At 59.5% G+C, this 24,698-nt stretch overlaps 1 protein-coding gene across 1 annotated transcript in view; it reads left to right on the forward strand.

Annotated features, from left to right (window-relative positions):
- LOC128897653 (serine/Arginine-related protein 53-like) overlaps positions 1-24,439 on the forward strand; it is a 126,401-nt gene extending 101,962 nt beyond the window's left edge. Inside the window, exons 4-6 of the mRNA XM_054166461.1 lie at positions 21,684-21,790; positions 23,254-23,400; positions 24,327-24,439. Of these exons, the coding sequence (XP_054022436.1) occupies positions 21,684-21,790; positions 23,254-23,400; positions 24,327-24,419 (347 nt within the window). The 3' untranslated portion in view covers positions 24,420-24,439. The remainder of the gene's footprint in view (positions 1-21,683; positions 21,791-23,253; positions 23,401-24,326) is intronic.
- The last annotated feature ends 259 nt before the right edge of the window (positions 24,440-24,698 follow it).

The raw sequence follows: 24,698 nt of genomic DNA on the forward strand, positions 1-24,698 counted from the left end.
AAATCAAGGACAAATTAGAAGCTACAGACAGCTGACCTGAGCTCAGACTGGAGACTGGAGGGGCCTGTGCTGGTTTAAATGTTTGAATTGCCAGAGTCCCTGCAGCCAGCTGAAGGACACCCAGCAAAAGGCTTGGCTTTGGTTTGGCTTTGGCTTTGGTTTGGCTTTGGCTTTGGTTTGGCTTTGGCTTTCTCATTCTTTTATATATTTTTAAGTGATAAAAAAAAGCCAGCAAGCAAAAGGCCTCCCTCCATCTCATTTGAAGGTTTCAGTTTGATCACATTTGCCCTTCCATTGGAGCTATGCTAATTTGCTGCATGAAGTGAGGATTATGAAGAGCAAACCCACTCTGCTCACAGGAGTCTTTGCCTTGCAGGCTTCTCTCTGCCATGCTCCTGGGCTTGGGCTGTGGTGGTTGGTTTGTTTGTTTGTTTGTTTGCTTCTTTTCAGCCACCTGAAAAACTGGCAGCAGCCTCTGAGGGATGGGGTGGGCATTTTGCTGCCAAACTTGGCTTCCACTGCAGGTTTGGCAAGCAAAATTCAGCTGGAATCAGAGAAACACTCAGCTTGGAAAAGAGCCCCAGGAGCACCAAGTCCAACCCAGAGCCCTGCTCTGCAAGGCTCAGCCTAAACCACAGCCCCAAGCACCACAGCCAACCCCCCTGCAAACACAGCCAGCCCTGGGGGCTCCACCACCCCCCTGGGCAGCACATTCCAAGCCCTGACCACTCTGCATGGGGAAAAAGGTTTCCTGATGTGCAGTCTGAGCCTCCCCAGGGGCAGCCTGAGGCCATCCCCTCTTGTTCTGTCACTACTGACCTGTGAGCAGAGCCCAGCAGCAGCCTCTCCACAGCCTCCTTGCAGGGAGCTGGAGGCAGCCAGGAGGTCTCCCCTCAGCCTCCTCTCTTTCACACTAACCATCCCCAGCTCCTTCAGCCTCTCTCCAGCAGATTCCTTCTCCAGGCCCTTCCCAGCTTCCTTGCCCTGCTCTGCCCTGGCTCCAGCCCCTCCACAGCTCTCTTGAGCAGAGCTGCCCAAGCCTGGGCACAGCACTCCAGGTGTGGTCTCCCCAGAGCTGAGTGCCAGGGGACCACCTCCCTGGGCAGCCTGCTCCAGGCCTCAGCCACCTTCAGAGTAAAGAAGTTCCTCCTCCTGTTGAGATGGAGCTTCCTGTGGTCAAGTTTGTGCCCATTGCCTCCTGCCCTGTCACTGGGGATGCTGGTGGCCAGCTGGGCAGTATGATGGAGATGGACACAAAGAAGTCTATGAGAGTTGGGGCAGTTCAGCCTGGAGAAGAGAAGGCTCCAGGGAGACTTCAGAGCAGCCTTCCAGTACCTGGGCTGAGGAGGGACTTTTTACAAGGGCTTATAGTGATAGGATGAAGGGGGGATGGATTTAAGCTCGAGGAGGGCAGATTGAGACTAGAGGATGAGGAAGAAATTGTTGAGAGTGAGGCTGGGGAGAGCCTGGCACAGGCTGCCCAGGGAGGCTGTGGCTGCCTCCTGCCTGGAGGTGTTCAGGACCAGGCTGGATGAGGCCTTGAGCACAGAATCATGGAATCAATAAGGTTGGAAGAGACCTCAAAGGTCATTGAGTCCAACCTGTCACCCAAGACCTCCTGACTGCAGCTGGTGGGAGGTGTCCCTGCCCAGGGCAGGGGCTTGGAGCTGGATGGTCTCTGAGGTCCCTCCCAACCCGACCCATTCCAGGAACCTGTGAGAGGTTCCCACCAGAGGACAAGGAAGAGAACTGTTGCAGGTGGCTGCCCCCAGTGTGCCAGTGGCTCAGGGGAGGTGGCAGTGGCAGGCAGTGCCCCCAGGCTGTGTGTCCCCTGCTGGCCTGGGGGTGGGAGGGATTGGCTCTGCCCAGGCAGCTAGCAGTGCAGGCAGGTTTGGCTGTGTGGCTTCTACTTGTAATGCACTCTGGGGAAATGAATTTGGCAGCAAACCAGCAGGAGGAGGTTTGATTCTCTCGGGGAGCCCTCTCCCTTTTGGGGCTCAGTGACCCTGAGAGCCCTGCCCTGGCCCCCAGCCCCGCGGGCAGGCTGGGCTCCGGCCCTCCGCCCTGAGGAGCCAAGCAATTACTGCCCCAGGGGCTGCTCATCAGGGCACACTGCAACTTGATTCTGGGGGGGGTTGGTGGCCTGTAAAGGCAGGGGGTGGAGAAGAGTTTCCCGTCCCTGCAGCACAAGAGAAGCGATGTGGCAGAATCTAATATCCCGAGGTCAGGCTCTGCAGGCGGATCAAAGGGGGCCGTGGCCACGTGTGGTGGGAGGGGAAGGGGGGAGGAATCAGGGCTACAAATGTGCTGGGATATGTGTGGAGACAGTTTAATTTGTTCCATTTATATGAACAAGGCATGTGGCACATGCTTGGAAAAATGTCCCTGTGAATAGGCTTGGAAATAGCAAAGCCACGTGGGCAGGGGGGCCAGGGGCTGGAGACAGGGAGGCATGGAAGGGAGGCAGCTCTGCAGGGGCTCAGCAGCCTCCCTCCCCTGTCCTGAGCTCTGCAGGGGCTCAGCAGCCTCCCTCCTGTGTCCTGAGCTCTGCAGGGGCTCAGCAGCCTCCCTCCCCTGTCCTGAGCTCTGCAGGGGCTCAGCAGCCTCCCTCCTGTGTCCTGAGCTCTGCTGGGGCTCAGCAGCCTCCCTCCCCTGTCCTGAGCTCTGCAGGGGCTCAGCAGCCTCCCTCCCCTGTCCTGAGCTCTGCAGGGGCTCAGCAGCCTCCCTCCCCTGTCCTGAGCTCTGCAGGGGCTCAGCAGCCTCCCTCCCCTGTCCTGAGCTCTGCAGGGGCTCAGCAGCCTCCCTCCCCTGTCCTGAGCTCTGCAGGGGCTCAGCACCCTCCTCCCCTGTCCTGAGCTCTGCAGGGGCTCAGCAGCCTCCCTCCCCGGTCCTGAGCTCTGCAGGGGCTCAGCAGCCTCCCTCCCCTGTCCTGAGCTCTGCAGGGGCTCAGCAGCCTCCCTCCTGTGTCCTGAGCTCTGCAGGGGCTCAGCAGCCTCCCTCCCCTGTCCTGAGCTCTGCAGGGGCTCAGCAGCCTCCCTCCTGTGTCCTGAGCTCTGCAGGGGCTCAGCAGCCTCCCTCCCCTGTCCTGAGCTCTGCTGGGGCTCAGCAGCCTCCCTCCTGTGTCCTGAGCTCTGCAGGGGCTCAGCAGCCTCCCTCCTGTGTCCTGAGCTCTGCAGGGGCTCAGCAGCCTCCCTCCCCTGTCCTGAGCTCTGCAGGGGCTCAGCAGCCTCCCTCCTGTGTCCTGAGCTCTGCAGGGGCTCAGCAGCCTCCCTCCTGTGTCCTGAGCTCTGCAGGGGCTCAGCAGCCTCCCTCCCCTGTCCTGAGCTCTGCTGGGGCTCAGCAGCCTCCCTCCCCTGTCCTGAGCTCTGCAGGGGCTCAGCAGCCTCCCTCCCCTGTCCTGAGCTCTGCAGGGGCTCAGCAGCCTCCCTCCCCTGTCCTGAGCTCTGCTGGGGCTCAGCAGCCTCCCTCCCCTGTCCTGAGCTCTGCAGGGGCTCAGCAGCCTCCCTCCCCTGTCCTGAGCTCTGCTGGGGCTCAGCAGCCTCCCTCCCCTGTCCTGAGCTCTGCTGGGGCTCAGCAGCCTCCCTCCTGTGTCCTGAGCTCTGCAGGGGCTCAGCAGCCTCCCTCCCCTGTCCTGAGCTCTGCAGGGGCTCAGCAGCCTCCCTCCTGTGTCCTGAGCTCTGCAGGGGCTCAGCAGCCTCCTTCCCCTATCCTGAGCTCTGCAGGGGCTCAGCAGCCTCCCTCCCCTGTCCTGAGCTCTGCTGGGGCTCAGCAGCCTCCCTCCTGTGTCCTGAGCTCTGCAGGGGCTCAGCAGCCTCCCTCCCCTGTCCTGAGCTCTGCAGGGGCTCAGCAGCCTCCCTCCTGTGTCCTGAGCTCTGCAGGGGCTCAGCAGCCTCCATCCCCTATCCTGAGCTCTGCAGGGGCTCAGCAGCCTCCCTCCCCTGTCCTGAGCTCTGCAGGGGCTCAGCAGCCTCCCTCCCCTGTCCTGAGCTCTGCAGGGGCTCAGCAGCCTCCCTCCTGTGTCCTGAGCTCTGCAGGGGCTCAGCAGCCTCCCTCCCCTATCCTGAGCTCTGCAGGGGCTCAGCAGCCTCCCTCCTGTGTCCTGAGCTCTGCAGGGGCTCAGCAGCCTCCCTCCCCTGTCCTGAGCTCTGCAGGGGCTCAGCAGCCTCCCTCCGGTGTCCTGAGCTCTGCAGGGGCTCAGCAGCCTCCCTCCCCTGTCCTGAGCTCTGCAGGGGCTCAGCAGCCTCCCTCCCCTGTCCTGAGCTCTGCAGGGGCTCAGCAGCCTCCCTCCCCTATCCTGAGCTCTGCAGGGGCTCAGCAGCCTCCCTCCTGTGTCCTGAGCTCTGCAGGGGCTCAGCAGCCTCCCTCCTGTGTCCTGAGCTCTGCAGGGGCTCAGCAGCCTCCCTTCCCTGTCCTGAGCTCTGCAGGGGCTCAGCAGCCTCCCTCCCCTATCCTGAGCTCTGCAGGGGCTCAGCAGCCTCCCTCCTGTGTCCTGAGCTCTGCAGGGGCTCAGCAGCCTCCCTCCCCTGTCCTGAGCTCTGCAGGGGCTCAGCAGCCTCCCTCCTGTGTCCTGAGCTCTGCAGGGGCTCAGCAGCCTCCCTCCCCTGTCCTGAGCTCTGCAGGGGCTCAGCAGCCTCCCTCCTGTGTCCTGAGCTCTGCAGGGGCTCAGCAGCCTCCCTCCCCTGTCCTGAGCTCTGCAGAGGCTCAGCAGCCTCCCTCCCCTATCCTGAGCTCTGCAGGGGCTCAGCAGCCTCCCTCCTGTGTCCTGAGCTCTGCAGGGGCTCAGCAGCCTCCCTCCTGTGTCCTGAGCTCTGCAGGGGCTCAGCAGCCTCCCTCCTGTGTCCTGAGCTCTGCAGGGGCTCAGCAGCCTCCCTCCTGTGTCCTGAGCTCTGCTGGGGCTCAGCAGCCTCCCTCCCCTGTCCTGAGCTCTGCTGGGGCTCAGCAGCCTCCCTCCCCTGTCCTGAGCTCTGCAGGGGCTCAGCAGCCTCCCTCCCCTGTCCTGAGCTCTGCAGGGGCTCAGCAGCCTCCCTCCCCTGTCCTGAGCTCTGCAGGGGCTCAGCAGCCTCCCTCCTGTGTCCTGAGCTCTGCAGGGGCTCAGCAGCCTCCCTCCCCTGTCCTGAGCTCTGCAGAGGCTCAGCAGCCTCCCTCCCCTATCCTGAGCTCTGCAGGGGCTCAGCAGCCTCCCTCCTGTGTCCTGAGCTCTGCAGGGGCTCAGCAGCCTCTCTCCCCTGTCCTGAGCTCTGCAGGGGCTCAGCAGCCTCCCTCCTGTGTCCTGAGCTCTGCAGGGGCTCAGCAGCCTCCCTCCCCTGTCCTGAGCTCTGCTGTTGCAGTGTCCCACCCCCCATAGTTCAGAACTTCTTCCTCCTGTCCAGGCTTCCTTCAGGAGAAGTTCAAAGGCTCTGCCTGGATGTAGTGGAGATTCCAGAGCCAGGCTGGATGTGCTGCAGCAGGATTTGCTTGCCTGAGGTCAGAGCCAGGCAGCTGTGGAAGTGGAAGTGCCTTCCTCCCTGGCAGGGAGGGACACTGAGGTGCCCTGCAGTGCATCAGGTCCAACCTGAGCTCATCCTTTATGCTCAGGACATTTTATTGAGGTTCATTCCTTGTGTCAAGGACCTGGAAAGTGTCTTTGCTGCAGGAGTGGTCAGGGCCTGGCAGAGGCTGCCCAGGGAGCTGGTGGAGCCCCCAGCCCTGGAGGGGTTCAGGAAACCTGTGGCACTTGGGGCCAGGGTTTGGTGGCCATGGTGGTGCTGGGTTGATGTTGGACTGGGTGACCTCAGAGGGCTTTTCCAACCCAAACAATTCCTGGGCCCAGTATCCATCCCTGGGGTCCCCACTTGTGACTGGTTAGCAGCCTGAGGAGGAAGTGTTGACTACCACCCTCTGGGTAGGGCCTGGCCAGCAGCCCCTTCCCCACCACACAGACTCTGTCTGGGCTGTCCTCTGTCACTCTCCCTAGGAGGAGGCTGTGGTGTGCTTAGGCACAGGGGTTTCTACAGAGCACATATTCAGGCATGAGAGCTTTTATCTACAGGAGTGGGGAGAGCCTGGCACAGGCTGCCCAGGGAGGCTGTGGCTGCCCCCTCCCTGGAGGTGCTCAGGGCCAGGCTGGATGAGGCCCTGAGCAGCCTGTGCTGGTGGGAGGGGTCCCTGCCCATGGCAGGGGGCTGGGGCTGGATGCTCCCTGGGGTGCCTTGCAACCATTCCATGATTCCATGAGTGCAGCTGTGCATTAGTTGTGTGACTGCCCTTCCAAACCTGTAATTCCCAGTCCTGGCCATTTTCCCCCCAAAGGCAGGTCTGCAGCCCCAGCTGCCCCCTGGGCCGAGTGCTGCTTCCTTACTGTGCCACCAAGCCCTGTGGCTGTCTCAGGGGGCCGTGCAGCATCTGGCACAGGCTCTGAGCCTTTCTCATCTGTGTTTAAGCCTTTTGTTGACATCTCCTAATGCAAAGTGAGCAGGAGAGGAGTCAAGACTGGCAGAACAAGGGGAAGTCTGGGGGCAGGTGCAGGGGCAAAGTGCAGCCTGGCAGGGAGAAGATCCCCAAATGAACAGGAAAGCAGGATAAAAGGGTGCTGCAGGTGTGCCAACCTCTCTGCTCACTCTCTCTGTCCATTTGCTTCCTCCCCAGAGCTGGTCAGGAAGGGCATCAATAGACCTCAGCTCTGGTTAGGCCACACCTTGAGTCCTGGGTCCAGTTCTGGGCTCCTCAGGTTAAGAAGGACATTGAGCTGCTGGAAGGTGCCCAGAGAGGGGCAACAAAGCTGGGGAGGGGTCTGGAGCACAGCCCTGTGAGGAGAGGCTGAGGGAGCTGGGGTTGCTTAGCCTGCAGAAGAGGCTCAGGTGAGACCTTCTTGCTCTCTACAACTCCCTGCAGGGAGGTTGTAGCCAGGTGGGGGTTGGGCTCTTCCCCCAGGCACCCAGCACCAGAACAGAAGGACACAGTCTCAAGCTGTGCCAGGGGAGGTTTAGGCTGGAGGGGAGGAAGAAGTTCTTCACAGACAGAGATGTTGGCCTTGGGAATGTGCTGCCCAGGGAGGTGGTGGAGTCCCCATCCCTGGAGGTGCTTCAGGCTGGGTGAGGCACTCAGTGCCATGGTCTGGTGGATTAGGTGGGGTTGGGTGATCAGTTGGGCTTGATGATCCTGGAGGTCTCTTCCACCCTGGGTGATTCTGTGAGGGCTGGAAGCCCTCTGCTGTGAGGCCAGGCTGAGACAGTTGGAGTTGTTCAGCCCAGAGTTGTGGAGCCTCCTCTGGAGACTTTCCAGACCCATCTGGGTTAATTCCTGTGCCACTTGCCCTGGACTCTATGCTCCTGCTCTGGCAGGGGGTTGGACTCCCAGGAGACCTCCTTGTGGCCTCCCAGGATCTGCAGGGGGCTGCAAGAAAGCTGGGGAGGGACTTCTGAGGGTGTCAGGGAGGGATAGGACTGGGGGGGATGGAGCAGAACTGGAAGTGAGGAGATTGAGATTGGATGTGAGGAAGAAGTTGTTGCCCATGAGGGTGGTGAGAGCCTGGCACAGGCTGCCCAGGGAGCTGCTGGCAGCCTCCTGCCTGGAGGTGTTTGCAGCCAGGCTGGAGGTGGCTGTGAGCAACCTGCTGTGGGGTGAGGTGTCCCTGCCCATGGCAGGGGCTGGGGCTGGCTGAGCCTTGAGCTCCCTTCCAAGCCTGGCAGATCTGTGACCCTGTGAGGCTGGAGAGCAGGAGGCTGTGCTGAGGCTGAGAGCTGCACTGTGCTGCTCAAGGGCTGCTTGCTGCCTGCCCGGCCCGGGGCTGTCTGCCTGAAATACGACCCCGGAGATGAAGCCCTACAGGGGACAGAGCAAACACAACAGCAGGAGCTGCTGTTTGTCAGCAGCCCTGCCCCAGCCACCGAGGTAAAAATGATCAGTGCGCTAATATAGGCCTCTATTGATCAGCAGAGGTCCCCAGCAGCTCCCTCTTGGAAGCATTATGGGCTGCAATGAGCTCCCTCCCCGGGTGGCCAATCTGTCCTCCCAGCCTCCCGGATGCCTTTTCCCCACTTGCTGCCTGGGCTTGCTGTAACAAATGGGAGGCAGAGTGGCAGTTTGATGAGCAGAGAATAGGCTGGTGTGGCTGGGAAATAGCCTCTGACTCCAAAGGCTTCCTGAAGCCTGGCTGTGATTCATGCCTGCAGAAGATGGCCTCTTCCAGAGGGGTTTCGAGTGCATGCTGGCACTCTGCAGAAGTGGCTTTGAGGGACATGGAAGGGGCTGGAGCAGGGCCTGAGAAGGGCAACAGAGCTGGGGAAGGGTCTGGGGAACAGGGCTGGGGAGGAGCAGCTGAGGGAGCTGGGGGGGTTGAGCCAGGAGAAGAGGAGGGTGAGGGAGACCTCCTTGCTCTCTGCAGCTCCCTGCAAGGAAGTTGGAGCCAGATGGGGTTGGCTTTCTGTCCCAAGGAACAAGTGATAGGAGAAGAGGAAATGACCTCAAGCTTCACCTGGGGAGGTTAAGCTGAATATCAGAAGAAAATGTCTTTGGTGCCAGAGTGGTCAGGGCCTGGCAGAGGCTGCCCAGGGGGGTGGTGGAGTCCCCAGCCCTGGAGGGGTTCCAGAACCCTGTGGCCATGGCAGCTGGGGCCAGGGTTTGGTGGCCATGGTGGTGCTGGGTTGCTGGTTGGACTGGATGAGCCTAGAGGTCTTTTCCAACCTTAATGATTCAATGACAAATCAAATGAGTTCCTTGAACTGAATTTAAATTGCTGTGAAGTGGTTTGACCAGCAGTGAGATGTTCCAATAGCTCCAAGGAGAGTTTGATCCTCACTGAGACCCTGGCACAGGCTGCCCAGGGAGGCTGTGGCTGCCTCCTCCCTGGAGGGGTTCAGAGCCAGGCTGGATGAGGCCCTGGGCAGCCTGTGCTGGTGGGAGGTGTCCCTGCCCAGGGCAGGGGGCTGGAGCTGGATGCTCCCTGAGGTCCCTTCCACAGCCTCCCTGGGCAGCCTGTGCCAGGCTCTCCCCAGCCTGAGTGCACAGGAGAGGAGAGGAGCTCACATCTGGGGTTTTCTGGGGGCATTTTCATCCATTCATTAAATATTTCCCTTAAATTCTGAGGTTTGGTCTTTAGATTGCCATTAATTGGGCAGAGCTTGGCCTGCTGAGGTTCCCATTTGTCAGAAGTGTTGGCCCTGGGGCATTGGTTAGGCAAATATTGATGTGTAGCTTTGGCCTGGTGGCTATCAATTGGAATCAGAAAATCAATGGCCTTAATAGCTGCTGGTTACAGGCCTGATGCATTTGCAAGGCTGAGTCACCTATTGGCAGGGAGCAATCAATCCAGTCACAAACCATTACAGCCAGCAGTGCTGTCAGGGGCTGTGGGTGCTGGCCTCAGCTCCTGAGGTGGCTCCATGCACAAAGGAGCTTCTTGTTCTGGGGGGAGGGTGGGGAGGGGGAGGTCTCCTTTCATCCAGTCCTGAAGCCAGGAGGTCTGCAGGTTGCCACAGGGAGTCAGCACACTGCAGAGGAGAGTCCTGGAGTGGTTTGCAGTGGGTTGTAGAAGGAGGGTTTGAAGGTTGAGGCTTTGCTTCCTGCCTTCTAGCAGAGCTGTTTGCAGAGGAAGCTCAGGAGGTGCAGCCAGGGCAAGGGCAGGGTCCTGCCCCTGGGGAGGAACAACCTCCTGCAGCAGCACAGGGAGGGGGAACCTGCTGGGGAGCAGCTCCAAGGGGAAGGAGCTGGGGGACAACAAAGTCCCCATGAGCCAGCAGTGTGCCCCTGGGGACAAGGAGGCCAAAGGTGGCCTGGGCTGCATGGAGAAGAGTGTGGGCAGCAGGGCAAGGGAGGTTCTCCTGCCCTCTGCTCTGCCCTGGTGAGGCCACAGCTGCAGTCCTGGGTCCAGCTCTGGGCTCCCCAGTTCAGGAGAGACAGAGACCTGCTGGGGAGAGTCCAGGGGAGGCTGCAGAGCTGTTGGGGGGCCTGGAGCAGCTCTGTGAGCAGCCAAGGCTGAGAGCCAAGACAAACCATGGAGTTTTGGGTAAGGCAGGAGGAGTGAAGCACAGCCTAAGTGAATGGTGCTCAAGGTGCCATCCACAATGGTAACTGAGAGGGGGAGGCTGCAGGCAGCTCTCCCAAGTACAGAGTGTCAGCAAAGTCCCCACAGCAGAGGCTGTAGCTGAGTGATGTCTCCTCCCTAGTCTCAGGTGAGGGGAGATGGGGATGGGGCTTCCAGCACCTGTCTGGGCAGCCTGGGCCAGGCTCTCACCACCCTCAGGGTGAAGTCTCTCTGCCTTCAGTCTGAGTCTCCTCTTGCAGTTCAAACCATGCCCCCTTGGGCTGTCCCACAGGCCCTGCTCACAAGCCTGTCCCCAGCTCTCTGCTCAGCCCTTGAAGCACTGCAAGGCCACCAGAAGCTCTCCCTGGAGCCTTCTCTTCCCCAGGCTGCACAGCCCCAGCCCTCCCAGCCTGGCCCCACAGCAGAGAGCTTCAGGCCTCACACCATCCCCATGGCCTCCTCTGGAGCCCCTCCAAGAGGTCTCTGTCCTGCCTAGGGGCAGGCCCCGGAGCCGAGCGCAGGGCTCCACACTTGTGCTCTTGTCTCCAAAGCAAGTGGAAGAGCAGAGCTGGGGGCTGGGCTTGGCTTGGGCTGAGCCTGGCTTGCAGTGTTCAAGCCAAGAGCAGCAGAGATGTGGAGGGGCACGGTGCCCCCATCTCCATCAGGGGGAGGCCTGCAGGGGCTCCCTGTGCTGGGGCATGGGGAAAATGACTTCACTGCACACATTCCCTGCAGAAGGAATTTGGTCTAATTGTGTTCCCCACTAACAATTGGAAGGAAGGGGATTTTTCCTCTCTTTGCTGAGTCTTTGAATTGCCTCCAGCCCTCTCCAGGCTTCTCCAGTTACACTTAAATATAGCCCCAGGGTAAGGAATGGTGCTCATGGGGGCAGCAGAGCCTGCCCCAGTCCCCAGGCAGCCTGGCGGGGTGGGGGTGGGGGTGGGGGGGCTCTGCTGAGGGAAAAAGCACAAATGGATTGTTTGTGCCCCAGGAAGGCTCCATCCTGGGAGCTGGTAAATGGGATCAGCTCAATGAGAGCGTGGGGGCAGAGGAACATTCAGAAAGGCTCTGGGACAAGTTCCCCAGGAGCCAGCAGTGTGCTCTCACAGCTGAGAAGCCAAAGGTCTCCTGGGGTGTACTGAGTGCAGGCAGCAGGTCAAAGGAGGCTCTTCTGCCCCTTCTATTCTACCCTGGTGAGGCCACAGATGGACTATTTGGTCCAGCTCTGGGCTCCCCAGATCAAGAGAGACAGAGACCTGCTGGAGAGAGTCCAGGGGAGGCTGGGGAGCTGCTGAGGGGCCTGGAGCAGCTCTGGGATCAGCAAAGGCTGAGAGCCCTGGGGCTGAGAGCCTGCAGAAGAGCAGCCCCAGAGGGCAGCTGAGCAATGCTCAGCAAGAGCTAAGGGCTGGGGGGCAAGAGGCTGGGGCCAGGCTCTGCTCAGTGCTGCCCAGGGACAGGCCAAGGGACACTGGGCACAAAGTGGCAGCCAGGAGGTTCCATGTGAGCAGGAGGAGAAAGTTGTTTGGTGTGAGGCTGTTGGAGGCCTGGAGCAGGCTGCCCAGAGAGGTTGTGGAGTCTCCTGGTGTGGAGAGCTTCCAACCCCCCCATGGCACTGTGCTGCTGGGCAAGCTGCTGGGGGTGCCCTGCTGGAGCAGGGCTTGGGCAGGGTGAGCTCCAGAGGTCCCTTCCAGCCCCTGCCCTGCTGGGACTGTGGGATTTCAGGCTTGGCAAACTCACAAGCAGCTCAAGTCAGGATATCAGAGCAGGATGGGTTAGGAAACCTTCCCTGCAGGTGTTAGCAGAGCAAGGCATAACCTGGGCAGATAGAAGAGAAGTTAAGCCCTGGCCTGACAAGGTCAGCAATAGGGATTCCAAAGGATGGTTTGCAAGTGGCCTCTACAAGAGCTCTCCAGATCCTGTGGCTGATGCAGTTCTGGTGCCTCAGGTTTAAGACAGGAATGGTTCTGGCTTGAAGGTCTGAGGCCAAGGTGCTGAGGATTCCTGCTCAGGGAGCAGCCTGCCCTGCTGCCTGCCTTTGCTTTGGGTCTGGTTTGCTCTGGGGGCTGTTTTTCCTTCATGCAGTGAGTGTCTGAAGCCTGTTTCAGGAGCTGTAGTGTTATGAGCTCCATCAGAAGCAGACTGATAGACTGGGGATAAGGGCAGAGTCTACATAGTCTCTTGGTCCCTCACTCCAGGCACATTCGGCAGGTCCAGAAAAGGGCAACAAAGCTGCTGAAGGGTCTGGTGAGGAGCAGCTGGGGGACCTGGGGTTCAGCATGGAGAAAAGGAGTTCTGAGGAGAGACCTCCTGGCTCTCTCCAGCTCCCTGAAAGGAGGTTGGAGCCAGGTGTGTCTTGGTCTGCTCTCCCAAGGAGCAAGTGACAGGATGAGAGGAAACAGCCTCAGGCTGCCCCGGGGGAGGGTTAGGCTGGAGATGAGGAACAAGGTCTTTGCTGCCAGAGTGGTCAGGGACTGGCAGAGGCTGCCCAGGGAGGTGGTGGAGTGCCCAGCCCTGGAGGTGTTCAGGAGATGTGTGGCCATGGCAGCCTGGGGCAGGGTTCGGTGTGCATGGTGGTGGTGGCTGGGCTGGATGAGCTCGGAGGCGATGCCGCGGTGAAGTGCGGAACACCTTCACCTGCAGCCTGCCTGTGAGGGCCACCTGCGTGTCCTGACCTGGAGCTCAGGGCACTGCAGAGTGATGCACAGAGTGGGTCAGCAGTGGAGCCTGGAGGAGATGCTCCTGGACTGTCTGGGGGTCGCTCTTTGGGGCAGCGTTGTGGCAGCACTGAGTGCTTGGGCTGCCTGCGTCTCGAGGAGCCAAGCCGGAGCACCTCGGCGCAGAGCCTGTGGCCGTGGCCTACCGGTAAGAGGGTGGATTAAGGCTCCTGTGGAGTTAGAGATGATTCCTTTGGTTCAGGTTCACAGCAATCACATCCCTTTGCTTAACCCAGAATCCCCCCTGGGGAGCCTTTTCTGGGGGAAGAAAGAGGAGGTTTGGCTGCCGGCGGTGCCAGCGCCGCCCGCGCGCTCCCCGCCCGGCAGGCAGAGCCTCCTCCAGCACAGCAGTGAGTCCATGGCACCAGGGACACTTAGCTGAGAACTGTCTCACTTGTGCTGGTTGAGGCCTGGATGAAATGGGGTTTGAAACCCATGGATCCTCTTCCCCTGGTGCTGGGCAGGTGTTTCGCCGGTGTGAGCAGCGTTAGTTGATGCAGCAGCTGGAGGGGAGAGCAGCAGAATCGGAGCCTCCCGAGCAGGCCAGCAGCCCTCTGCCAGGCTCCCACTCCAGCAGCCCTCTGCCAGGCTCCCACTCCAGCAGCCCTCTGCCAGGCTCCCACTCCAGCAGCCCTCTGCCAGGCTCCCACTCCAGCAGCCCCCTGCCAGGCTCCCACTCCAGCAGCCCTCTGCCAGGCTCCCACTCCAGCAGCCCTCTGCCAGGCTCCCACTCCAGCAGCCCTCTGCCAGGCTCCCACTCCAGCAGCCCTCTGCCAGGCTCCCACTCCAGCAGCCCTCTGCCAGGCTCCCACTCCAGCAGCCCTCTGCCAGGCTCCCACTCCAGCAGCCCTTTGCCAGGCTCCCACTCCAGCAGCCCTCTGCCAGGCTCCCACTCCAGCAGCCCTCTGCCAGGCTCCCACTCCAGCAGCCCTCTGCCAGGCTCCCACTCCAGCAGCCCTCTGCCAGGCTCCCACTCCAGCAGCCCTTTGCCAGGCTCCCACTCCAGCAGCCCTTTGCCAGGCTCCCACTCCAGCAGCCCTCTGCCAGGCTCCCACTCCAGCAGCCCTCTGCCAGGCTCCCACTCCAGGAGCCCTCTGCCAGGCTCCCACTCCAGCAGCCCCCTGCCAGGCTCCCACTCCAGGAGCCCTCTGCCAGGCTCCCACTCCAGCAGCCCTCTGCCAGGCTCCCACTCCAGCAGCCCTTTGCCAGTCTCCCATTCCAGCCTTCTGCCTTCAGCCAGCTAAATTGTAGGCAGTGTTTGAGGGCAACCAGAGGTGGTTGTAGCTGCTGTGCATTTCCCCTGATGTCTTCCCAAGGATCAATATATGGACTGGGATAAAAGCCTGGAAGTTACTGACACCGAGCATCACAGTGGCACCACACATGATGCTGAGGAACAGCTAAACCAGACACATTAAACCTCAGCTCTGGGGCCTTGAGCAGGCTTGGCCTTGAGCAGGGTCCTCCTTCAGCAAGGGGGTTGGAACTGGATGATCTTTAAGGTCCCTTCCAACCCAAACCATTCTATGAATCTTCCAAGTCCCTCCCCACCCAAACCAGGCTGCGGCCCTGGGGCCTCTGGGGAGGAGCTGGTGGGGTCAGCACCCTGTAACATGCAATTAAACAAAGCCATGATCACTGGGGAGGTGCAGCCAGCCTCCCTTTGCCTTTCTGCACTGTTTTGCTGAGGTGTCAATAAAAAGGGTCCTTGAAAAGACCTCAACACCCACAAGGTGGCAATGAAGCTGGGGAAGGGTCTGGAGGAGCAGCTGAGGGCCCTGGGGGTGTTCAGCATGGAGCAGAGGAGGCTGAGGGAGACCTCCTTGCTCTCTGCAGCTCCCTGGGAGGAGGCTGCAGACAGGTAGGGCTTGGGCTCTTCCCTCTAGTCTCAGGTGATAGAAGGAGAGGGAATGGCCTGGAATTGTGCCAGGGGAGGCTGAGGTTGGAGACTGGGAACAATTCCTTTGCTGCCAGAGTGGTCAGGGACTGGCAGAGGCTGCCCAGGGAGTCCCCAGCCCTGGAGGGGTGTCAGAAGCCTGGGGCCAGGGTTTGGTGGCCATGGTGGGGCTGGGTTGGAGGTTGGACTGGGTGATCCTGGAGGTCTTTTCCAACCAAACCAACTCCCTGGCTCCCTGGAGAGTTCCATCCCCACGTGCCATGGAGTGCTCCACGCACAGCCCAGGGCCAGCTATCGACCTGATTCCTTCCCCAGCACACCTCTGTGCAAGGTAACCTTTCTCTCTCTACTCCCCCTGGGTCCCTCCCATTCTTCCTCTCTGCAGGCTGCCCTCTCACTGCTGCTGCTCTGCCGTTGGCTCCCTGGCCGGGGGCGGTGTGGCCGGGCCGGGGGGGTGGGAAGCAGCTTCGTTTATCTGCCTGTGAGATCCGGGGGCAGGTTTAACCCAGACAGATTGTTCTGTGTGCTGGGGTGGTGTAACAGCCAGAGCCAGGAGCTTGTCCATACAATGCAGAGGTGATTTGGGCTGGAGATCTATAGCAGATAGAGGAACTCAGTAATTGCCTTTAAGATCAGAGCACAAAGCATTACCTTGGATTTTACAAGGCCAGGCGGCAACAAAGGAGCAGTAATTTATGAGCTCAGCGTAAAAGAATAGCATAATTGCATTAAAAATTAATGCTAATGAACACTAAAATGGGGAAGGTGGTTATGATGAAAGTTTGTATTCATCTCCCCTGCTCTGCACGATGGCTGGTGGCTTGATTAATGGCTTAATTTCTATCAATTAGCGGGGAAAAATCTCCTGCGAGACAAGGGTAAATTGAGCATTGAATTACAGCTCTGCTCCTCTGTGCTGGGGGGAAGGGGGAAAGGGGAAGAGCAGAGCAGCCGGGCTGGGATGCTGGCCACGGTGACAAGCGTGGGGAGCCCTCTGCAGGCTCTCCCAGGGGGACCCAGGGCCGGCCCCCGCCCGGCTGCTGCTTGGTCATGGAATCGCAGCCGGGGCTGGGCTGGGAGGGACCTCCAGAGCTCCCCCAGCCCAGCCCCTGCCCCCAGCAGGGACATCCTGCACTGCAGCAGGCTGCCCAGAGCCCAGTCCAGCATCACCTTGAGTATCCCCAGGGACAGGGCCCCAAACACCTCCCTGGGCAACCTGTTGCAGTGTTCCAGCAGCCTCCTGGGGCAGAGCTTGTTCCTCACATCCAGTCTCAATCTGCTCTGCTCTCATTTCCAACCACTGCCCTCCACACCTCCTTCTGTGAAGAGAAGGAAAGCTTCCAGCACTTGAGAATCAGAGAACCCCAAACTCCTTGGGGTTGGAAGGGACCTTGAAGCTCATCCAGCTCCAGCCCCCTGCCCTGGGCAGGGACCCCTCCCTCCAGCACAGGCTGCTCAGGGCCTCAGCCAGCCTGGCCCTCAACACCTCCAGGCAGGAGGCAGCCACAGCCTCCCTGGGCAGCCTGTGCCAGGCTCTCCCCAGCCTCACTGCAAAGAATTTCTTCCTCATCTCCAGTCTCAGTCTGTCCTCCTCAAGCTTCAGTCCCTTCCCATTTAAACTGATGTGAACTTGTGTCCCACAACTTCATTAAGGTAAGTTTCACTTTTCCCCTGGAATATTTCCAACCACCCCCAAAAAGCCTCAAAATTGAGGGCTAGGTCGAATATTAGGAGAAAGTTCATTCCTGCCAGAGTGGTCAGGGGCTGGCACAGGCTGCCCAGGGAGGTGGTGGAGTCCCCAGCCCTGCAGGGGTTCAAGGAACCTGTGGCCATGGCACTTGGGGCCAGGGTTTGGTGGCCATGGTGGGGTTGGGTTGGAGGTTGGAGTGGATGAACTTAAAGGACTTTTCCAACCCAAGCAATTCCAGGATGCCCTGGCTCTAGGCTTCTATGATTCCATGGCTCTCTGATTCCATGGTTCTCTGATTCCATGACTCCATGGTTCTTTGAAGCTGGGAGTGTCTGGAGGAGCTGCAGGTGTGGCTGGCTCAGAGGTGAGGGTAAGCTGCCTGGAGGTTAGCTCCACGGCCAGAACAGAGACCCAAACCTTCTTAGACTGCTTCAATAGGAAGCTCTTCCACCCAGATCTCAAGCTTCCCCTCGTGTCCTCTGCTGGATTTCATCCCCAATCCTTCCATTCCTTTGCCAAGCAAAAGCCCTTAGTGTCCAGCTGTGCTTGGAAATAGTGGGAAGCCCACCCCTCTAATTAGAATGGCTATGAATGGGCTCCTTAATGCACTAAAGCATCGAGTTGTGAGCACTCTGCTGCTGCCCAGCGAGTCCTGGGCTACTTAAACTTGCTGTTGGAGTCCATTACAAGTGGAGAGGCAGAGCACTTAGCATTAACTTTTATGGTTATTACTGCAGCTTGGGCTTGGTGACCTCAGAGGTCTTTTCCAACCTTAATGATTCCAAGCTGGAATACAAATGAAGAGTCAAAACTTTTCCCTGCCCTCAGCTGCTCTGGTTTTGGTTTATTTTATTGTTGGGGGTGGGTTTTGCTGTGACTTCGGCTGGGGAAAGGGAAAAAGCCCAAAGTTGTGTCTGTGGAATTCCCAGGGCCGGGGAGCAGTGTGGCCAAGCGTTGGAAGGATGCTGCGGCTCGCAGGAGGGATGGGGAAGCAGCGGGAGGCTCAGGGGGAGCTCGGTGCTGGCTGAAAGGTGTTGCTTGGGATGCTTAGCCCCCTCCCCTCCCGGCCGTGTGCCGGTGGTCGCCTGGCAGGGGCGCTGCGGGGGGCGCGGGGGCTGGCATGGCCGGGTTGGCAGCCGCGGGTCCCCCGCTGGAGCAGACAAAGGCAGGATGCGGCCGGCGGCGTTGTGCGTGCCGCTGCCTCCCTCTAACGGCTGTGCGGGGCCGGGACGCTGCAGCCGGCGCCGGGGGGCGGCACGGGGGGCGAGCTGCACGAAACCGGCGGCGAGGTGCGGAAACCAGGCGGGAGTGGGCAGAACCGGGGCTGAAGGGGCCAAAGCCAGGGGTGAGGTGGCCAAAGCCTGGGGTGGAGTGGATAAATCTGGGGGTGAGGTGGCCAAAGCCAGGGATCAAATGGACAAATGGACAAAACTGGGAGTGGAGTGGCCAAAGCCAGGGGTGAGGTGGCCAAAGCCTGGGGTGGAGTGGGCAGAACCGGGGCTGAAGTGGCCAAAGCCAGGGGTGAGGTGGCCAAAGCCAGGGGTGGAGCGGGCAGAACCGGGGCTGAAGTGGCCAAAGCCAGGGGTGAGGTGGCCAAAGCCTGGGGTGGAGTGGGCAGAACCGGGGCTGAAGTGGCCAAAGCCAGGGGTGAGGTGGCCAAAGCCTGGGGTGGAGTGGGCAGAACCGGGGCTGAAGTGGCCAAAGCCAGGGGTGAGGTGGCCAAAGCCTGGGGTGGAGTGGGCAGAACCGGGGCTGAAGTGGCCAAAGCCAGGGGTGAGGTGGCCAAAGCCTGGGGTGGAGTGGATAAATCTGGGGGTGAGGTGGCCAAAGCCAGGGATCAAATGGACAAATGGACAAAACTGGGAGTGGAGTGGCCAAAGCCAGGGGTGAGGTGGCCAAAGCCAGGGGTGGAATGGATAAATCTGGGGGTGAGGTGGCCAAAGCCAGGGATCAAATGGACAAATGGACAAAACTGGGAGTGGAGTGGCCAAAGCCAGGGGTGAGGTGGCCAAAGCCAGGGGTGGAATGGATAAATCTGGGGGTGAGGTGGCCAAAGCCAGGGATCAAATGGACAAAACTGGGAGTGGAGTGGTCAAAGCCAGGGGTGAGGTGGCCAAAGCCAGGGGTGGAGTGGGCAGAACCGGGGCTGAAGTGGACAAAACCAGGGGTGAAGTAGGTAAAACCAGGGGTGAGGTGGACAAAGCTAGGGATCAAATGGACAAAACTGGGAGTGGAGTGGACAAAACAAGGGGTGAGGTGGCCAAAGCCAGGGGTGGAGTGGATACATCTGGGGGTGAGGTGGCCAAAGCCAGGGATCAAATGGACAAATGGACAAAACTGGGAGTGGAGTGGTCAAAGCCAGGGGTGAGGTGGCCAAAGCCAGGGGTGGAGTGGGCAGAACTGGGGCTGAAGTGGACAAAACCAGGGGTGAAGTAGGTAAAACCAGGGGTGAGGTGGACAAAGCTAGGGATCAAATGGACAAAACTGGGAGTGGAGTGGCCAAAACAAGGGGTGAGGTGGCCAAAGCCAGGGGTGGAGTGGATACATCTGGGGGTGAGGTGGCCAAAGCCAGGGATCAAATGGACAAATGGACAAAACTGGGAGTGGAGTGGCCAAAGCCAGGGGTGAGGTGGCCAAAGCCTGGGGTGGAGTGGATAAATCTGGGGGTGAGGTGGCCAAAGCCAGGGGTGAGGTGGCCAAAGCCAGGGGTGAGGTGGCTAAAGCCAGAGGTGAGGTGGCTAAAGCCAGAGGTGAGGTGGCTGAAACCAGGAGTGAGGTGGAGACAAAACTGGGGGCGAGATGGAAAAATAACCAGGGGAGAGGTGGACAAAACAAGTGAGGTGGAAAAAAGAGGGGGGTGAGGTGGCCAGAAGCAGGGGTGAGGAGGCCAGAACCAAGGGTGAGGTGGCCAGAAGCAGGGGTGAGGAGGCCAAAACCAAGGGTGAGGTGGCCAAAAGCAGGGGTGAGGAGGCCAAAACCAAGGGTGAGGAGTCCTTCATCCCCAAGGAGCTGCCGCTGCTCAGCCAAGTCAAGCTGGGCAGGAGAAGGGAGGCAGGGTGGGAAGGGAGCTCTCTGCTGAGGCAGAGCCCTGCAGGAGCAGCTCAGCTGGGGCTGCTTTGCCCTGGGTTTGTGTCTCTGGTGCTGGAGGTCTCACCTCTGAGCCTGCCTTTAATTGAATGCAGTTTAGGTGCTGGAAGTAGCAAAGAGGTTGGAAGTGTCTTTGTCATTTGTAGTTTATACTCTGTAAATAGCAAAGAGCTTCAACCTGAAAGCTGTTTCAGTTGGCTGTCTCCAAGTTCCATGTTTTGGATGCTCTGGCTAGCAATGAGATTAGGTTTGGCTATTCCTGTCATTAAATACTGCATTTGATGTACTTCTGAGGTCAAACAGCCCCCATTTGAAAGTGTATTGCAGTGTACTGTCTTGTAAGCAATTCTTTTGCAAAAATAACAAATAATTAGATTCTAAGTGATCCATAGAAGGGTTTGGGTTGGAAGAGACCTTAGAGATCATCCAGCTCCAGCCCCCTGCCAGCCTGGAGCAGAGGAGGCTGAGGGAGACCTCACTGCTCTCTGCAGCTCCCTGAGAGGAGGCTGCAGCCAGGTGGGGCTTGGGCTCTGCTCCCTGGTCTCAGGTGAGAGCAGGGGAGGAAATGGCCTCAAGATGCACCAGGGGAGGGTTAGGTTGGAGATTAGAAACAATTCCTTTGCTGCCAGAGTGGTCAGGGCCTGGCAGAGGCTGCCCAGGGAGGTGGTGGAGTCCCCAGCCCTGGAGGGGTTCCAGAAGCCTGTGGCCATGGCGCCTGGGGCCAGGGTTGGGTGGCCATGGTGGGGCTGGGTTGGTGCTGTTCTCAGCCATCTCAGAGGCCTTTCCCAAGCAAACCAGCTCTCTAGGAACCCAGTCATCAAACACTCCCCCAGCAAACCCCTTCCCATGCTCAGGGCAGTGCTGGGCTTAGGGCTGGGCTCTGGGGTGGGTCTGTGGTGCTGAGCTGGGCAGAGGCAGCCCCGCAGGGTGCAGTGTCCGTGGCAGGAGCTGCTGACAGGAGGGCTCATTGTGAGCAGTGCTGGAATTGCCATTTCACAGAGAACAGCCTCAAACAAGCCCTCAGTCAGGGCCCTGCTGATGTTTTTCCTCCTCTAACTTGGTCAAAGCCTGGCCCTGCACTGAGTTAGTATTGATTGATCCTTGCTCTGCAGCCTCTTTGCTTTCTGACTCCATTATTGTTGATTTTACTATGAAATACTTTTCCCCTCCCCACTGGCAGCTGACAAACAGCATCTGGGAGCTGTTTTATCTCCCAGTAATGTGTTTGTCAACAAAAGCCAAACCTCCCCCCCACGTGCTAATGGCTGTGCTCCCTCCAGTCCAGCTTCCCCCTCTGAGTGCCCCTGAGCTCATTCCAAGCACTGCAGCATGTTATTCCTTGGGAGGCTTTTTGCTCCCTCCATAATCTGTCATTAGAGCAGACAGGAAGAAGAAATTCCTCTCCCAGTTGCCAGCTATCTGGAGACCCTCAACCCCCAGCTGGATGTGTTCCTCTGGGACCTGCCCTAGATGGTCCTGCTCTGGCAGGGGGTTGGACTGGAGGCTCTCCAGAGGCCCCTTCCAGCCCCTCACATTCTGTGACCCAGGGAGGCACTGGAACAAGTTGCCCAGAGGAGCTGTGGAGGCTCCAGGCCTGCAGAATAGGCCTTGAGCAACCTGTTCTAGCAGGAGGAGTCCCTGCCCATGGCAGGAGGTTTGGAACCAGAGGATCTTGCAGGTCCCTTCCAGCCTGGGAAGCTTTGCCCAGGAGCACCATGGCCAGGGGGGGCTGGAAGCTCTCCAGGGAAGGAGACTCCACAACCTCCCTGGGCAGCCTGCTCCAGTGTCTCCCCACCCTCCCTGTAAAGATGATGTAAAGGTGCTGCAAAGGTGCTGGCTCATCTCTTGGGCCATCCACAGCTGAAGCCAGACTCACTTCCACACAGGCAGTAGTTTTGCTGCTGCAGCCAGGTGGAGTTTCCTGCTCCATGCCCAAACCCTTTGCTGCTCTGGCAGGGGGGTTGGACTGGATGGTCTCCAGAGGTCCCTTCCAAGCCCTACCATCTGATGATTGTCCAGGAGATCCTCCTGCCATAAATCCTGCAAGGACACCTCCATGCTCCTTGCCTTAGCATCTGGAGTGCTGTCAGGGGAGGAGCAATGCTGTGCCCAGCTCCCTGCTGTCATTCTTCCTGCAGCAGAGGTTTTCTCTCCGCAGCAGAGCACCCGAGGTCACATTGCCAGTGGCTCTTCCTGGTATCAGCTGTTGTAAAACACATTGAAGGCATTGCTCAGAGGCAGCAGATACCAAAAGCTTGCCCTGATGTCCTCTCCACTGCTCCCTTCTCTTTGCAGACCAAGCCACCCTGGTGGAGCAAGTGAAGCGAGTCAAGGAAATTGAGGCGATTGAAAGCGACTCCTTTGTTCCCCAGACCTTCAGATCCACTAAAGAAGTCAGGAAGGTAAGCTGGCAGTTTCCTCTCTGGCTGCAGGAGCCTCCAGAGCCAGGTGGAGGCTGAGCTCTTCATTCAGCTTCCCCTGATGAAGGAGCATTGATGCTGAGAGTCGTGAACCCCACCAGCCCCTCTCCTGTCCTCTTGGTGTGCTGGGGAAGGAGGCTCTGCAGCAGGGCAGAGTGAGACTGGGGATGAGGAAGAAATCCTTGGCACTGAGGGTGGGGAGACACTGGAGCAGGCTGCCCAGGGGGGCTGGGGAGGCTCCTCTGGAGAGCTTCCAACCCGCCCTGGGCTGCTGTGGGTGCCCTGCTGGAGCAGGGGCTTGGCCTGGGTGAGCTCCAGAGCTCCCTTCAGACCTCACTGTGCTGGGATCCTGGGATTTGCTCCCTGAAACCAAACTGCTGTTCTTAGACAGCTTTCCAGGACCCCAGTGTGAGTCACCCAGGTGCCAGGACTCTGCCTGCATTTTGGCTGCCAAGCTCTAGGGAGCTTGGATGCTTTTGTCTTCCTGCAAGGGAAGGCATTGTTCAGCTTCCCCTTCTGCCCCTCAGAGCTGTTGAGTTCTCACTGTTTGAGTTCTCCAGCACATTCCATTGCCTTTCCAGAAGTCTCTGAGATGCTCATGCAGCTTTGTCATGGGTCAGGGCTGGGCTGGGCACAAGAACAGTGCCAGAGGCTCTCCAGGAACTCCTCTGTTTCCCAAAGGGAAGAGAAAGGGCAGAAGGGAGAGAGGCTGATAGGCTGGGAAAGAACTAACCCAGCTGGGATGGGAAGAAGAACAATGCCAAGGGACAGAGACACAAACCAACATGGAACCCAAGCCCTGTGGCAAGGATGGCACCACTGGCACCACTGATGCTGGGGGCAGGCACTGGGCAAGTCCCAGACTGCACTCAGCAGCAGAGGGGAACCAGATTCAGGCACAGAGGGATGGGGATGGAAGGCAGAAGGGACAGAGTCCTGCTGGGACAGCAGCCAGGGAAGAGGCTGGACCCTGGGGATCCCTCAGCTTGCTCCTGAAGATGCCCTCCATGGGCTGCAGTCCCTTGCTGAGCACTTGAGGCTCCCCTGTGCTGTCTGCTCCTCCCCACAGCTCCCACCTCTGCCTTCCTGCCCCCAAGGTGTGGCACAAGCTGTGGCAGTGCCCTTGGTGTGCCCAGAGGCAAGTCTGAGGCAGAGGCTTTCTGCCCCCCAGCCCTTGGCAGGAGCTGTTCCCATCAGCTTCTCCCTGCTAGCAGCAGCCCCTGGCTGTGCCAAGCTGCCCTGAGCTTCAGGCAGTGCCTGAGTGAGCAGGGCCTGAGCTGGGCAGGGCCAGCACCCAGCAGAGCTGCTGCTGGGCCAGCTCAGAGCAGGACACTGCCTGAGGATCATTCCATGGCTACAAGCTGTGCTGGGAAGGAAGCTGAGTGCTCAGTGCCACATTTGGGAGCCTGAGGGTGCAACACTGAGCTGTGTTTGTTTCTGTTCAGTCAACAGAACCTGCTGAGCCCCAGTATGAGCCTGCAAGCATTGGGCTGGGCACTGCTGAGCCCCCTGCTCCTGACAAAGAGCCTCCAGCAGCCAACATCCCTACTGCCATCAAGTATCAAGATGATAACTCCTTGGCACACCCAAATGTAAGTGTGCTGCCCAGGGCAGTGGTGAAGTCCCCACCCCTGGAGGGCTTTCAAAGCTCTGTGGATGTGGTGCTGAGGGCCATGGTTGGGTGCTGAGCTGGCAGTGCTGGGGTAGGGCTTGGACTGGATGATCTTGAAGGTCTCTTCAAACCAAGCTCAGGAGCTTGCAGGAACATCATGAGGTTCAACACAGCCAAGGTCTCACACTGGGATTGAGACAACCTCTGCTGTCAGCACAGGCTGGGCATGAAGGGCTGGAGAGCAGCCCCAAGGAGAAGGCCTTGGGGGTGCTGGGGGTGCAGAGCTGGAGAGCAGCCAGCACTGAGCACTGCCAGCCCAGCCCCAGCCTGCCCTGGGCTGAGCCCCAGCAGGGTGGGCAGCAGGGGCAGGGAGGGGATTCTGCCTCTCTGCTCTGCTCAGACCTCCCCTGCAGTGCTGGGGCAGCTCTGGAGCCCTCAGCACAGACAGGGCCAGGGGAGGCCACAGCAGTGCTGGCAGGGCTGGAAGCTCTCTGCTGTGAGGCCAGGCTGGGAGGGCTGGGCTTGGTCAGCCTGGAGGCTCCAGGGAGAGCTTCTGGTGGCCTTGCAGTGCTTCAAGGGCTGAGCAGAGAGCTGGGGACAGGCTTGTGGGCAGGGTCTGCTGGAACAGGCCAAGGGGGCATGGTTTGAACTGCAAGAGAGAGATTCAGACTGGAGAGATGGAAGAAATGTTTGCCCCTGAGGGTGGGGAGAGCCTGGCCCAGGTTGCTCAGAGAGCTGGGAGCTGCCCCATGGCTGCCAGCAGTGCAGGTCAGGCTGTCTGGGGCTGTGAGCAGCCTGCTCTAGTAGGAGATGTCCTTGGCCATGGCAGGGGCTTGGAACTCAGTGGCCATTCTGTGACTCTGCAGACTCTGCAGCTCCTTTCCTTCCTCTCCCCTTGTCTCTCAGCTGTTCATGGAGAAGGCAGAAGCAGAGGAGAAGTGGTTCCAGAGGCTGGTGGCGCTGCGGCAGGAGAGGCTGATGGGCAGCCCGGTGGCCTAGCCAGCACCTCCCCCAGCTCCAGCAGTGCTGTGAGAGAGAGCTCCACCACCAAACTGCTGGATTCTAGTCCTTGGAAGGGCTTTTACTGCTCTGTAAGAACTGCAGAGGGAATCGATTTGCAGCTCAATAAAGATGAATGTCCTGTCCTGCCCTGGCCCCCGGCACTCCTTGCTGTGGGTGCAGACAGGAAGGCTACCAGAGAAGAAGGGGTTTGGGTTTGTACTGAGCTCCTCTGTGATGCAAACACCAACCTGAGGGCCCAAGGAGATGCCATTTGCT

This window comes from Dryobates pubescens, chromosome 13 (assembly GCF_014839835.1).
Source record: "Dryobates pubescens isolate bDryPub1 chromosome 13, bDryPub1.pri, whole genome shotgun sequence".
NCBI classification, from domain to species: Eukaryota; Metazoa; Chordata; class Aves; order Piciformes; family Picidae; genus Dryobates; species Dryobates pubescens.